Raw genomic sequence first — 15,385 nt, 5'->3', positions numbered from 1 at the left:
AATTTGGAAATGGCCACAGTTGCTGTTGGTCTGTAGTACCTCTGGCCAGAGGCTGGTCAGGCCCGCTCTGGGGCTAAAGCCTTGGGGTGGGGCTGAGCTCGGCTCTGGCTCCCAGAGAGCTTTGCTGGTCGATTCCTGCCAGCCTTCAGGGCTGTCCTCAATGGGATGTTGGCTTCTCAGTGTCATTTTGTGGGTTCTGCAGCTCCAAAGTTTCTTCAGAGTTACCCTTAACATGAATTGGGGGAGGTCAAAGCCAGAGCCCTGCAGAAGTCCTGCTTCTTCTACACCATATTTACTCCATCCCTGGCCATTTCTTTTTAAAAGCAGTTTAGTCAAATTGGAAGTTCAGAGAATAATGTATTTTGGAAGGTGCCTCGAAAATGTTTGCTATACAAAATATTGTGGAGACTTCTATTCATGGAGGGGAAGAAATATAAGGGAAAATATCTGTGCCAGTCCCAAAGGTGTCAAGACTTTTCTGAGAGGTGAAAATTAAAGAATTTTCACAGCTGTTAATCAGTCAAAAGAAAAAGAGCAGAAACAAGACTGTTGTTTTATTTTCAAGGCTCATATAAGGCAACATGATAGATACTTCTGAAAAGTCAGGAATACAACTTTTAGAAGGGAGGCAACTAATGACAATTTAAAAAAAATTTTAGGTACTTTAAAAATTATTGCATGTTGTAACTAATGTGATATGACATGTGTGTGATATATGTGTGTATATATATACACATGTATATAGGTATAACAAAAATTTACTTGCATAATAAACTTACTTACTGTGATTAGAAATGATAATTGGTCTTAAGTTTGAAGTTGTTCTTCTGGCATAATTGATAATGACTATATGGGTCGTATATTGTCCCTTTATATAGCTTGCTTGTAAATATTTGTTTGCATGTTTTCTCTGTCACTAGGGTGTGAGCTCCTTGAGAGCAGGGACTATCTTTTGCCTCTTTTTCTTTTTTTTATTCCCAGTGCTTAGCACAGTTCCTGGCACATAATAGTTGTTTAATAGATGTTGATAGATTGCCATATGTACTCGATACTGGATTGTTTCAAACAGGTGTCAGAGGGACAAGAAGAACCATTTCTCGATTAAGACAGAATGAGGCACTTACCACTGTTCCATGAGGATTGGGGAAGGGAGGATGTGGAGTAATGCCACAATTAGGCTGTAGCTTGGTAAGGTCGTGAGTAGATATTAGCTGGTACTAAATGAAATGCCCTCACCTTGCACAACATCATCAAGTTAAGAACAAATGGGACGGTCCCTCCCTACCTGCTCTATAGCCTTTTATAATGTCTCTTCCTTAAAGGTTGGCCTTGATAGTAATTTTAACTTGATGTTACTCAGATAAAAGTGAAAAGGTGAAGTAGCACACTATACAATTTGTCTTTTTCCCAGGGTGGGTCCTATTGATGAACATTTAGTTGTATGAAACTTTTTTTTAAAAAAGAGAAACATATTATAAACCTAAATTTCCATGCCTGTTATAATTGTTTCATCAACACTATGTGATAGCGGGCAAAGAACGAGCTTTTCTTTTTCTTGGAGATAATAAGCTTTATTCTCAGTTTTGGGAAAAGTTAAGAGTGTGCCTTGATACGTTTTGTACTTGTTAAAAAAAGAAACCAATGAAAGCAAAACTTATAATTAGATGCTTTTAAAATGGTGCCCAGTTATGAAGTAGCTCGGACATAGAAACTAACCTAAATTCTTTAGGGAAATAACTTAGGGATGAAGACTGGATCAATAAAGAAATTCCCTCCATCAATGCCAGTTGGGATATTCTCTGTGATTCATTACTTTAAAGAGTTGTCTAGAGCACCAAGAAAGGTTAAGTGACTTGCCCAGGGTCAAACAATCCAACCCACTAAATTTTATTAAGTTCTTACTATGTGTCAGGCACTGTCCTAATTGTGGGGATACAATTAGTGAAAAGACAGAAGGTATAGCTTATAATCTGAAGGAGGAGATAGCACAGAAAAAGAGGCAGGAAAGGGGGTAGTGGTAGAATGTGATGCCTGGGGGTACCCAATGCCAGAGCATGTTTTTCTTGAAACCAGGCAGGGTAGCACATATAAAGGGGAGTAACTTGAATCCAGTTTCTATCCTCTGCAAAGGAAGGCATTGGGAAGAGTTTGATACTCTGCCCTCCATATCTCCAATCAGAGGGGAAAGACCAAGAGAGGAGGTATAGATCAAGGCTTGAGTTAGCCATAATTTTGAGTTTATAAGTGCTATCCTGGGAGGAGCATTTTGTGGAGTTGAATCAAGACAGGGCAGCAGATGCAAAGTGGAGTGCCAATATATGTCATGGTTCAGAGACTTAAGTACTCCTGACTCCATGGCCAGATCTTCATCCACTAACTACACCACCCTGTCTCTTAGTCGAATAACTTATACCATAAAATAAGTGCACAGAAACAATTCCTCTTAATTAAAACTTCTATGAAAATTTAATGTATTCTAAAAAAAAAAACTTGTTGATTCAGAATCATACATAATTTCCCTTACCCTTACCCGAATTCTTGCTGCTGAAAGGTTAGTGACAGAAGTTATCATAAAGTCATAGTGCCTCATTACAATTCTTCTGTTTGTGAAATACTTTGTTGAGTGTTGCAATATATTAGCTGTTAACTGTGTAATTTTTTCTCTTCTATAACTTATTTTTATGTCCTTAAAAGTGCAGCTTGTTTCCTATTATATTGTTAAATTAATCACTTCTCTAAGCATTTATCAAGCACCTAGTATGTACAAAGCACTTGTAATTGGTTGGTACCAGGAGAAATAGAAAGATAAAAAAGATATGTTCCTTGCTTGATATATACTATATAGTCATATCAGAAAGCATTGACATATCAACAGTTCTTTGGTGAACACTAGGGTAGAGAATATTGTAATAAATGCACAGGGAGTAATCTGCACCAGCTACTAAGCACCTAATTTTCCTTATTCTATTATGTTATCATTCAGATAATAAAATAAGCATAGTTGAATATTTTAATAAAAATCAATGTTGCATTTTAGATGTAGAACATTGAATGATTTATCTTTTTTGTGTTTTCAGAATTCAGATATAGAAATGCTTTTGTCAAAACAACTTTTTCCTGAAACTCAAGAAAGTATGAAAAACACTGAAGATGAGCAGAGAGTCAATGAACTGCAAAATCAACCTTTAGAATTGGATATTATTTCAGCAAATGAGCAATTAAAGGAGATAGAGGTATGGAAATATGAAGAACACTGAGTACATGATTGCATCATTTATCTTGTACAATACAATATATGGTAATAATCCAAAATACTTGCATAAAGTGAAAAGTCTTATTTTAACCTTTGCCTGATAATCTATTTTGTAAATATATAATTAGGTACAAATCAGAACATTGTATAAAATTGCACACTTTTTTTTTAAAGAAAGGTACTGCTAATGAATATCAGGTGGCTTTTTCTTTCAGTAAAATCCTAAAAAACAGATTCATTGATGACAAAGCCTTGGTATGCTGACCTTTAGCATTCCTTTTTCCTATGTAATTTTTTTTGGTCTTGAAAAATGCCATTTATGTCACTTAATTGTAAGCAGGACTAGGTTCTTAGGCATTGTTTTACTTTCTTTATAATTCTATAAGGTATTGTGTAAGCCTCTATTGCATTGTTTTCACTATTTAATCAAATGAAAGTGAATAATGCTGACATTTGAACAAGGCTTACATAATTGTGAATATATATGAGAGAAACAGAAGGAAGGTTTATGTTCAGGCTAGAAAAAGTAGAAGAGAGCTTTGTTTAAGCCATCTGTTGGCATGCAAGGATAAAAAGAAAACAATAGAACATGACTTCCTTGAGGGCAGAGACTGGTTTGTTTCTGCCTTTGTATGCCAAGTGCCTAATTCCAGGGACTGGCACATAGTAGGCACTAAATTAATTTTGCTTCTTGAATTGAATATTCACCATTGTGCCAGCAATCAACTATAGATTCTTCTCACAAAAAACAAGCCATTTAAGCTGCCTAATGCCTCATTTGTCCTAAGTGTGCATAATGAATTAATGAAATAACACCTAAAAACCATTTGCAGCCTCTCAGACAATATGAGTGTGTACTTGCTAGTAAGCCCATATGTTTGGATGAGGAGTATGTTTATTTCCTTTTGTTTGCTTGACTTGAAACTAGGTGTTGTATGAGCAGTTGCAAGCAAAGAAAGCCAACGTTGAATCTTGGGAATCTGTCACATTGTCCAGTAACATAGAAAGCCGTGCTTTGGATGCCCAAAATATACAACATTCTGTAGACCAATTGGACAGACTACTTCAGGCACTGGTTACTTTGAAAGAGGATAAGGAAAGACAATACTCTCTTATCAAAGATTTCCAGGAACACCTCTTGTCTGTGAAATCATCAATGAAAGCATTATCAATGGAAAAAGAAAGCATAAAAGTGTAAGTTCAAGAGCACAGAATAGGTTTCCTTTTTAATCTGAACCCATCCTTTAGAACCTTGGAAAGTATCTATGTTCTAATAGTTATTCTGTTATGTACAATAGTTTCTGTTGGAAGTTTTGTGGGGAAAGTGACCTCCATTATTCTTTGGTAGTAGACTGATGGGAGGGAGAGACAGGTGTTTGTTCTTTTAAGTCTGTTTGTGTGGTAATAATAGCTTTCCCTGGTTGTCCGAAAGAGGGATTCATTCAAGCTTTGACTCTAGGGAGTGACATGGCATGAAAAGAATTGGACTATAGAGTCCAATTCTTTTTTGCAACATTGTATTTTTGGCCAACCCATGTCCCTCACACAAATCAACTAAAAAAGATTTTTATTGAATAAAAATCAAGTTAGTGTTGAGTTATACTATTTATGTCCCCCACTTTTTTTTGACAATCTTTGAAAATAGAATGAAGGGGCTAACCAACTAGAAGAGATGAGCTGCATATTCATGTAGCAACTTGTCTTCATTTATTGTGCAATCAATGTTAATGACCCCAATCATACTTTTGATTTTTGACAGTGCCTCTCTGGAGAGCATACAGCATCTGAAGAAACTAGAAAAATTCCTGGAGTCAGTACATAAAGAGAAAGATTCTTTAAACAAATTTAAAGAGAAACAGGAGAACTTATTGAGCCACCTAAGTGACATGGACAAGAAGTTAGCAGAAAGCCAAGTTAAGCAACTTCAGCTTTGTTGGGAAGAGGTGGAACAATGGATTCAAAAGAAATATTCTCAACAAGGAGTTGAATGGGATGAACTTCAGTGCCTGATGGGTAAGATCCAGGACGTGGAGAATTCACTTCAAGAGCAGCAGCAGCAGCAAATGTTGAACTCTCCATCAGAACAAGGGGAAAATAAAGACCCAGTGTTCTTAGCCACAAAACTTCAATTTGCTAAGGATAACTTTTCACTTTTAAAAGGGAGAGCCGAGTATCAGATGGAAAGAATTTGGGGAAAGAAAGAAAAGAAGACATTGGAAAATGCAATAAGTAATTTACAAGAACAGCTAGAAACATTGGAGCCATCAACAGCAGAAAAGGACAGTCAGTTGAAAAGTTGCCCGACCATAAAAAAGATTCAAGAAGCTGTTTTGTGGGTTAATAATGTATTAGTTGGCCTGGAGCAGACAGCTGCTCTCCTTCCAGATAATATTGTGTCACAGATCAGAAAACACAAGACTGTGCATGATGAGGTTCTGGATAAGCAGCCAATTATAGACTCTTTGGTTGAGGAAATTAAAGATGTCATTCCTGATCTGAACCAATGTGAAGCTACTGATTTAAATACTTTTTCACAGGAATTGCAAAACTTAAACCAGGTACTTGTTTCAAAATGCACTGAAATGTCTCAGCAATTAGAGTCCAAATTGGAAGAGAGAAGCACATTTTTTGAGAAAATCCAAAAAGTGCAGAGTTCTCTCCAAGGAAAGGAAGTATTGATTGCCCCTGAGATCAAAACATCCTTCTCAAAGGAGGACCTGGACCATCAGCTTGTTACTTTGAAGGATTTTCAAAAGGAACTACAGATGAATGAGGGGGTCATCTCAACCCATCTCCAGGAGGCCACAGATTTCTCCAAGTGTTTAAATGTATTTGAACGATTATTTCTTGATGATCAATTAAGAAACCTTAAGAATAAAGCCAGGAGGACACAAAGATTAGTTCAGAATAAATGTCTTGAAGTCAGAAAAAAACTAGACATTGACACTGAATTCTTCGAAAAAACAAACATATTACAACAAGAGTTAAATGAGATACATAATCATAAGCTTCTACTGAATGGGGAAGTGAATCATGGAACTAAAGAAGAAATCTGTGAGCTCAGAGAAAGAACCTTTCTTCTTCAGTCTAATATTTTACAACTAGTGAAACATAAAGAAATATTTGAATGCCTTGGACTCAACTGGGATAGTTCACAACTTGACAAGGTACAGGCAGAGTTACTTAAAATAAAAACAAAACTTCAGGAAAAGGCCAAACAATTAGAGAAAGCTGTTGAAGAAAATGAAAGGCTTGAGACATCACTAAATGAATTGAAAATGATAACTTTGCAAATTAAGAAAGAAACTACTGAAATAGTAAATGACCCCAATTTTTCTCCAGAAGGTAGTTTATTTAGTGCCCAGATTTTGAGTCAAAGGATTGAAAAAGCTACACATTTGTGTCAAGAGACAATAGATCTATTAAATGTCAATGAAACCTTTAAGGAATCTTTCAAACAAAAGATACCACAAATAAAGCTCCTGGCAGAAGAAAATGACAAGCTGCACAAATCTCTTCAAAATATGATTGAAAATTTCCAACCCCAATCTGTCAGTGAAAAGGATTTCAAAGACCAACTGGAATGCACATTGCATGTTCTAACAAAGGCTAATTTTCAGTTACAACAGCCATTACAGTTTGGATTGGAAACAAAATATTTTCAAGAAGAAAAGGATAACTGTGAAGTTCTTCAACAAAGAGTTATGGCTGAACTTTGTCATATCAAAACTTTAACTGTCAAAGAATATCCAAGGCAAGAAGATAACCCTCGTGAAACCAGGGATTTGGAAACAAAATTGAATGAACTTGAAGATCTTCAAATACAGTTTAACACAGGCATTGCTTTACGCAAGGTATTTTTCTCCATAAGGTTGTTGATGCATTGATTTACAATTCATTGGGTGTAATATGGTGGTTATAGTTCTTTGTTTTACCTTTTAGGAAGGGTGACCTCCCTTATAGATAAAGAAAAGATAAAAATAAAATTAAAAAAATAAAATAAAAATAAATAAATTGGATTAGTGTAGCACCACCCCCACCTCCACCTCCACCCTAGGGCAACTGGGTGGTTCAGTGGATAGAGTGTAAGCTTGAAGTAAGGAAAGACCTGAGTACAAATAGAGCCTCAGATACTTAACTTGCAGTGGGACCCTTGGCGAGTCACTTAACCTCTGTCTTAATTCATCAGAGGAGGAAATGGGAAGCCATTCCATTATCTTTGCCAAAAAATCCACGTGGACAGCATGGTCCATGGGGTCACAAAGAATCAATCACAGTTGAACAATATATCCTCCTTCCTCATTTTTAAATCTCAGTTGGTTGGATTTTATATTAATGTAATTACAACTCTTCAACTAGTTGATCCAGAAATGTGTTTTCTAGCTTCTTCCTGGCAAAACAAATAATTTACATTAGTTCTATACCTGTTCTGATACAGAACATGAACATCAGGCTGTAAGGGAAATAGATAAATATTGGGAAGAAGAGATGATGCCTCTAGGACTAGAAAGAACACCACCAGGGTTTTCTGAACATACATCTAGTGCCCTTTGTAGTGGATTGACTTGCTGCTTCTGTATCATAACATGTATGTCCAGATACACATATGATTTAGACTATGGCAAGTAGAAAAGAAGAGATAAAATATTATGAGATCAGAGGTATAGAAAATCAATTTTAGCGGAGGAATTTGCGGAAGGCTGCATGAAATAGCTTGTATTTGGGCTGGGTCTTGGAGAATGTTTATCCTTAGAAAAAGGATGTTATTAAGTGGAAGGGAAGTAGAGCGGTCATTCCAGGCAAATGCACAATATAGTTGCCAAATACATGTTTGTTTAATTATTGGATTAATTTTAATATTTTATTATTAGAGTGAAGGGGGCTTTATTTTTAGGTTGAATTATTTTTAAAAAGAATTCCTCACCATAAATCCATTACATAATCCAATATAGAAAACACTTAAAAAAAACCCACCTACATTATTTTAATGTACATGTTAGGTAAACAAATCACATTGTTTTTGGAAACACTGAGATTTTTTTTGAATTGTCCATTGTTGTACAAATGACTTTCACAAATCCTATAAGATAAAATTCTTGCTAAACATATTAGAAATTTTAGTTATTTTTCAGTTGTTTTTGGTCTTGTCTAACTTTGTGACCCCATTTATAGCTTTCTTGACAAAGATACTAGAGTAGTTTGCCATTTTCTTTTCCAGCTTATTTTACAGATGAGGAAATTGAGGCAAACAGGGTTAAGTGACTTGTACAGGATTACCTTAGCACTAAGTGTCTGAGGTCACATTTGAATTCAGCAAGATAAATCTTCCTATCTCCAGGCCTGGCTGCCTGGTGTACCACCTATCTGGCCCATATTATTAGAAATGCAGTATATAATTTGTAAGATAAGGATGGTCATGAAAGGTATAGTAGTACTGGGTAGTCACTTAGCTCTGCTATTTACTAGCTTTGAAATATTGGGCAAACAACTTAACCCTTCTGAGAACTCTCTTTTTCTTACCTCCAAAAATGAGAAAGTATTAGTGAGATCATGGTTGTAAAAGAACTGCATAAGCCATATACAGTTCCATATCAATGTAATATAATATAATGTGATGTGGTATGTTGGATTTGGCCAGGAAAGGAAAGACCTTACTTTTGGTATGTTGTATAAACATGTACCGTGTTTCCCCGATAATAAGACCTATCCCAAAAATAAGCCCTCCCCTTACTATGTAAGATTCCTCTAAAATAAGCCCTCCCCTGAAAATAAGCCCTATTGAGATTGCTACTGTAGTGAAGGTGATCCCCTGCGCTACACGCTACATTACGGTACCCTCTGTATGCACCTTCCCCCCCCCGTGAAACGCACGCCGCGCTCCGAGCTTCATCCAATCAGAGCTGCAGCAGTGAGTGCGTCATCCTGTTCTTTATTGAATTCATTATTGAATAAAGGTACATTTTTTTGTTCACATTTACCTGTTTATTAAAATTGCTGTCAATGTTCATTAAAATAAGCCCTCCCCTGAAAATAAGCCCTCTGGTGTTTTTCTGTCCAAAAAAATTAATAAGACAGTGTCTTATCGGGGAAACACGGTAAGTAATAAGTCTTGCTTTTAGCATTACTATCTGTTTACCATTCGGATCTAAAGTATTTTATAAATTGATTTTTACCATATGATTTGTTTTATCTTATAGAACATCCTTGATGAGGCCTTGAAGGATATGAAACATTACAATGAAGCAGTCACAAGAGCAGTTGAACTCATTAATTCATTTGAAGCCACTGTTGATTCACACAAAATAGATCTTGATAATCTAGGGAAATTTCAACAGTTGATTGATGGGAAACAAGAAGAATTTGAGGCCTTGGTAGTAGACTTAAAGAATCTTACCTCAAAGCTGGAAAACATAACCAGTCCTAAAGCCAAAGTGCAACTTGAGCATGTATTGTGTGAACTTATCAAGACTAACTCCTTGATCAAGGAATCAACTGAAACAAAGAAAGCTGACTTAGAGAGGTAGGTGGTGTTTCCTCAAGAAGACTAACTGGTTGTTATTGTTTTTGGTATTTTTTTTTTTATCATTTTAAAGATCATAGATTTACAGCTGGAAGGAACCTTAGAGCTCATCAGCCCAACTCTTATTTTACATGTGTGGTAACTGAGGTCCAAAGAGTCACTTAACTTGACCTAATAGATAAAACATTTAACAATCACTTAATATGCATTAGATATCATATTAAATTCTGGGGATAAATAAAACAAAAGCCAGCAAGACAGTCCCTGACTTTAAGGCACTTACATTCTAAAGGAGAAGGATGGATGGTATAGTTCAGGTGGAGAAGCCTAGAGCTGAGCAAGACAAGGCCTAGATAAGCCTTGCCCAGCAGCATATAGATAGTAATTGGCAGAACCAGGATTGGACCTCAGGTCCTGTGACTCTGAGTCCTTTCCTTCTTCCACCCTACTATGCTATCCTTGATCACTTCCTTCCATTCCTTTAAGTAAAATAGAAACAATAATTCACTTTATTGGCATCAAATACTTCTAAGTTAAGAAGCAGACCATGTCTACTGTTTGTATTTGCATATCCCAAACACTGCCATTTTAATATAATGGTATGCACATTCCTGTATAGAATTTGACAAACCTTTTATGAATCTTTCATTCTTTCTTGGCAACTTAGCATGATCACTGGGCTCAGAGCCAGAAAATCTGGATTTGTGTCTTGGCTGTGCCACCCTCTAGTTTTGTAACTTTGAGCAAATTACCTAAGCTCCCTGAGTATCGGCTTCCTCTTGTACTATTTCATAGGGTTTGTATGAAACTTAAATGAGATAATGTATGTAAAGTGCTTTGAAACTGTAAAGTACTGTAAAAATGGGAGCTATCTTTATAACTCAAAACTGATCACACTTAATATTAATGCTAAAAAAACTCAGGAGGTCACGTTGGGAAGAAGTCTTAGCATCAAGTGCAATAAAGAAAATTATTTTGGGTGGCGAGGTGGTGCAGTGAATAGAGCACCCGCCTTGGAGTCAGGAGGACCTGAGTTCAAATCCGACCTCAGACACTTAAAATAGACACAGACGCAGACACACACACACACACACACACACACACACACACACACACACACTAGCTGTGTGACCTTGGGCAAGTCACTTAACAGTTATTGCCCTGCAAAAAAAAAGCAAAAAAAAAGCAAGAAAATTATTTTAGTTAAATTTTCTGTTGCATTAAATTTATTTGTTCAAGTATTCAGATATATTTACTAATTTGAAGTCAGCAGACTTGTGGTCCAGTCTTGGTTCTGCTACTTGTTACCTGTATGACCTTTGTTAAATAAATTCCCTTGTATGAATCTTAGGTTTTACATCAGGGGTACTTAATTTGGCATCTGTAAACTTAAAAGATATTTTAAAATTTTTTTTAAACTCAAAAAATTTTCAACAATGATTTAAATATAATTGGCCTCTTTTGTAAATCCTATGTATTTTACTTTATGAATTTAAACATATTTTTCTGAGAAGGGGCCCATAGATTTCACTAGAGGGTGCTATGACAACAAAAAGATTAAAAACCCTTAGACCACTGATATTAAATTCAAATAAAAAAAGGGACCACAAAACCAAACACAAAATATGTGGGCCACATGTTGACTTAGAAAGCTTCATATTAACATTATCTATGTTTAATTGTATTTTTTTTTATTTTGACCAATACTTCCCTAGTCCATTTTAATCTAGTTTGGGCTGCAGATGGGAGTGCTATGGGCTACATGCGGCCCATGAGTCATGTGTTTCACACCTCTACCTTGAGTTGTATGATCTCCTAAAGTCTCATCCAGTTTCCAGTCCTTTAATTCTATATGGAAAGCACTATGTAAACACACTATGCTTTTATGAACACTATGTCACTCTACCATGTAGAAGAGTGCTTTGTCGCTTTTATTTTCACCTTATTTATAAGTGAGTACACTTTGTGTAATATAACCCTTCTCGATCCAGAAGCTTCATAACTTTTCTCTTTGACGTATAAATTTCTTCACAATTCAGCTCCAATTTGCCTAATCTGGCTCATGGCACACTGTTGTTGTTCAGTTGTTTCAGTCTTGTCTGACTCTTTCTGACCCTGTTTGGGGTTTTCTAGGCAAACACATTGAAGTGATTTGCTAGTTCCTTCTCTAGCTTATTTTATAGATGAGGAACGGAAGAAAATGGGGTTAAGTGACTTGCCAGGGTTGCATAGCTACTAAGTGTCTGAGGGTGGATTTGAATTTAGGAATATGAGTCTTCCTGCTTCCAAGTCCAGTGCTCTACTCATCGGGCAACCAAGCTGCCTCTGTGGCACATTTCTCCCCTTCACATATTCTATGCTCCAGTCAGAATGGCTTACTTGTTTCTCTAACTGCATGACAGCCCATCTCTTGTCTCTCTGTTCCTTTGAACAAGCTTCCTGCCATGCCAGGAATGCTTTTCCCTCCTTGAATCCCTAATTCCTCCAAGGTTCAGCTTAGTGTATCATTTACTATAAAGTATAAAGGCCTACCTCAGTTCTACCCACTTACTATTGCCCTCTCTCCCAGAAATGATTCTGCATTTTTTTAATGCACTTATCCATGTACATGTTGTTCCCTCCCTCCTTCACCTCTTATGAATCTTGAATGCAAGATTCTTGAGGGCAGGAATTATTTTATTTTTTTCTTATATTCCCTGTACTTGATTGATATTTAACAAATAAATGTTTGTTGAAAATGTTTGAATGAAAAATTATTCACTGACTTTTAGTGGGATATATAGACTTACTCAAGGACTGTGGATCTGGTCCCATAACTCTTAAAGAAGATTTATAGTGTTAAATTTTTGATGACTAAACATCTCAGATTCTTTCTTTTCTGTCCAGTGAACTCATTTTCTTTACCAATTATGTATGTTTAGGTGCCTAAAGAGCTATGAACGCTACAATGAAATCAAACAAAAAATTTGTGCCAACTTGAACAGAGTGGAAAAGGGACTTCAGCAATCCATTTCCCAAGAGCCAATGTCTTACAGAGAAGCTTTGGAACGCTTGGAACAGAGCAAGGTAAGTTGGATTCTGATGTATGTAATGTATTCCAAAGTCTGGGCTAGGTGAATGTATTGTATCAAATATTTTTCATATCTTGAAAAATCAGACCTTAAGTTAGATAAATTTGATACAAGTAGGCTTCATATCCTATATTTTCTCTTATTCTCTCCATTGATTTTGTTAATGCAAAAAATTTTTAATTTTATATAATCAAATTTATCTATTTCCTCTTTTATGATGTGGTCCACTAAAACTTATTTACTCAAATCCATCACCTACCCAGATCTCATTACCTTCATTTTTTAAATAACAAAACTTTTATTAGATTATGTACCTATTTTGAGTTTGTGGTATATGGTGTAAAATGTTAGTCTAATCCTAATTTTTTCAAACTGGTTTCCAGTTTTTCTGCCTATTCTTGTAAAAAAAGAGGGAGTCCTTCTACAAATTAATGATTGGGGGTTTATAAAACACTAGACTATTGTTTTATATTGCTTCTATTTCTTGCTTACCTGGTATACTTTTCTATATTTTATTTATTTATCTACTTTACCTACTATGTTATACTATAATATGCTAGATATTATTATGCTACTATTTATCTACTATATTACATTTATTTATCTACTTTTCTGTATTTTAACCAGTATCAAATATTTGTGGTCATGACTGCTTTATAATATAGCTTCAAGTAGAAGAGTTATGTCCCTTCAGTATCTCTACCCCACTCTTTTCTTCTTTGCATTATGCCTTTTAGAACATCTGATCCATTGTTAACAAAATGCCCTTAATCCTGGTGCCTCAGAAATAAGTATTATGAAATTATTTATTTATTCATACCCAAGTTATTTCTTCCAAATAATAAGTTCTTTGAGGGTAGGGACTGTTTCATTTTGTCTTTTAAAGACCAGCCTTAGCACAATGACTGACACAATAACAAACCTTTGTTGAATTAACATTTCTCTCCCTTCTTCACTTGTACACTAGAATTTCTTGAGAGTATCTAGACCTTGCTCTTCTAAATCAATTTGCTTTTGTTTTTTTTTCCTATGATGTCCCCTAGGTAATTTAATTGGTATAGTACTAAATCTGTAACTTAATTTAAGTAGTATCATTAAAAAAAATTACATTGGAATGCCTTGATCATGACCTGTCATAAACTCTCCAATTCTTCCAGTTTCCCTTTAGTTCTGTAAAGAGTAATTTACAGCTGTATTTATAGAAATCTTGCTGGTGCTATTGTAGGTATTTTATGCATTTTGTCATTATTTTGAATGTAACTTTTCTTATAATTTTTCCTGGGTTTTGGTAGTACTGCAAAGAAATGTTAATTATTTTTGCATATTTATTTTGTATTGTGCTATTCTGAAATTACTGTCCCAATTTTCTCAATGTCAGTGTCAATTGCAAATAGGAACAATTTTGCCTTTTCTTTGTCAGTACTTATTTTGTTCTCTTTTCTTATTGCAGTCACTACTGTAGCATTTCTAGAATGATGACAAATAGTAGGAAGAGGAACATTCTTGTTTTACTCCTGTTTGTAATAAAAATTTTTCCTTTGTAAACAATCTAAATTATTTTTAAATATATGCTTTTGATAATATTGAAGACAGACTCTCCTGTGTCTATGCTTTTCATAGTTTTTAATACACATTAATATTTTATTTTGTTCAAGGTTTTTCCTTCATCTATTGAAATAATTATGTAGGTTTTGCTTTTTTATGTGGCTAATTATTATTTCTTTATAACTATCCTTGTATCCTTTTCTTAGTCATGTTGAATTATTTGTGTGTGTGTGTGTGTATACACTGCATCATTACATATAGTAAACATATAGCATCTATTCATCTGTGGGTGTGTGTATGTGTCATCTTCAAGATTTTATTTAAAATTCTTGTTATTTGTCTAAACAGTTTAGAATTTTTCTAAAATTAGACCTAATATGGTGATATGGGTGGTCTTAGAAGGCGAATGAAAAGACACCAAATCTTCTTCCATAGAGCTATAGAAATACAAATGCAGCCTTAGTGACCAGTGTAGCACATAGCATGGAGATTAGCCATCCAACAAAATGTAGAACAAACCAGTCTGATCAAATATGATTAGCTTCTCCTTGGAAAATTGATTATCATTAATATAAACTGTCATATCTTATTAATTCTCCCCTTTTGCCCCAAATAACATAGTAAATACTATGTAGAATGATAGCATCTTAAATATTTTAAGATGCACAAGCCCATAGCCTTAATGAAATAGCTGCATCGGGAACAGGGCACAGAAGTTTCAAGAATTCATGACACATATGGGGGAGAGGGAGGCAGAAAGGAATATATACAGACTCAGTAAAAAGCTGAAGATTTAGGAGAGAGAGGTTGAGTTAGACAGTCAACACTTCCTGTCTCTTGCCTCCTGATCCGGTCTTGAATTCCTGATTTGAATCTTCAGTCCTACAACTGACTGCCCATATCTGTCTCAATCCCTGGGATTTCTTCAATGCTTAGGAGAAGCCTCTGTTATAATCTTGGTTGGCTCTTGGGTTTATGATCCTTAGATTCCTATTT

At 35.3% G+C, this 15,385-nt stretch overlaps 1 protein-coding gene across 1 annotated transcript in view; it reads left to right on the top strand.

Annotated features, from left to right (window-relative positions):
- The window catches only part of SYNE2 (spectrin repeat containing nuclear envelope protein 2), a 493,787-nt gene that overhangs the window by 243,983 nt on the left and 234,419 nt on the right, over positions 1-15,385 (top strand). Inside the window, exons 50-54 of the mRNA XM_069091728.1 lie at positions 3,078-3,233; positions 4,182-4,447; positions 5,013-7,107; positions 9,451-9,773; positions 12,695-12,839. Of these exons, the coding sequence (XP_068947829.1) occupies positions 3,078-3,233; positions 4,182-4,447; positions 5,013-7,107; positions 9,451-9,773; positions 12,695-12,839 (2,985 nt within the window). The remainder of the gene's footprint in view (positions 1-3,077; positions 3,234-4,181; positions 4,448-5,012; positions 7,108-9,450; positions 9,774-12,694; positions 12,840-15,385) is intronic.

This window comes from Petaurus breviceps, unplaced genomic scaffold (genome assembly GCF_028583685.1).
Source record: "Petaurus breviceps papuanus isolate PSGF00001 unplaced genomic scaffold, PetGlider_PUasm1.0 189, whole genome shotgun sequence".
Classification (NCBI taxonomy): domain Eukaryota; kingdom Metazoa; phylum Chordata; class Mammalia; order Diprotodontia; family Petauridae; genus Petaurus; species Petaurus breviceps.
This window is presented reverse-complemented; position numbering and strand designations above follow the sequence as displayed.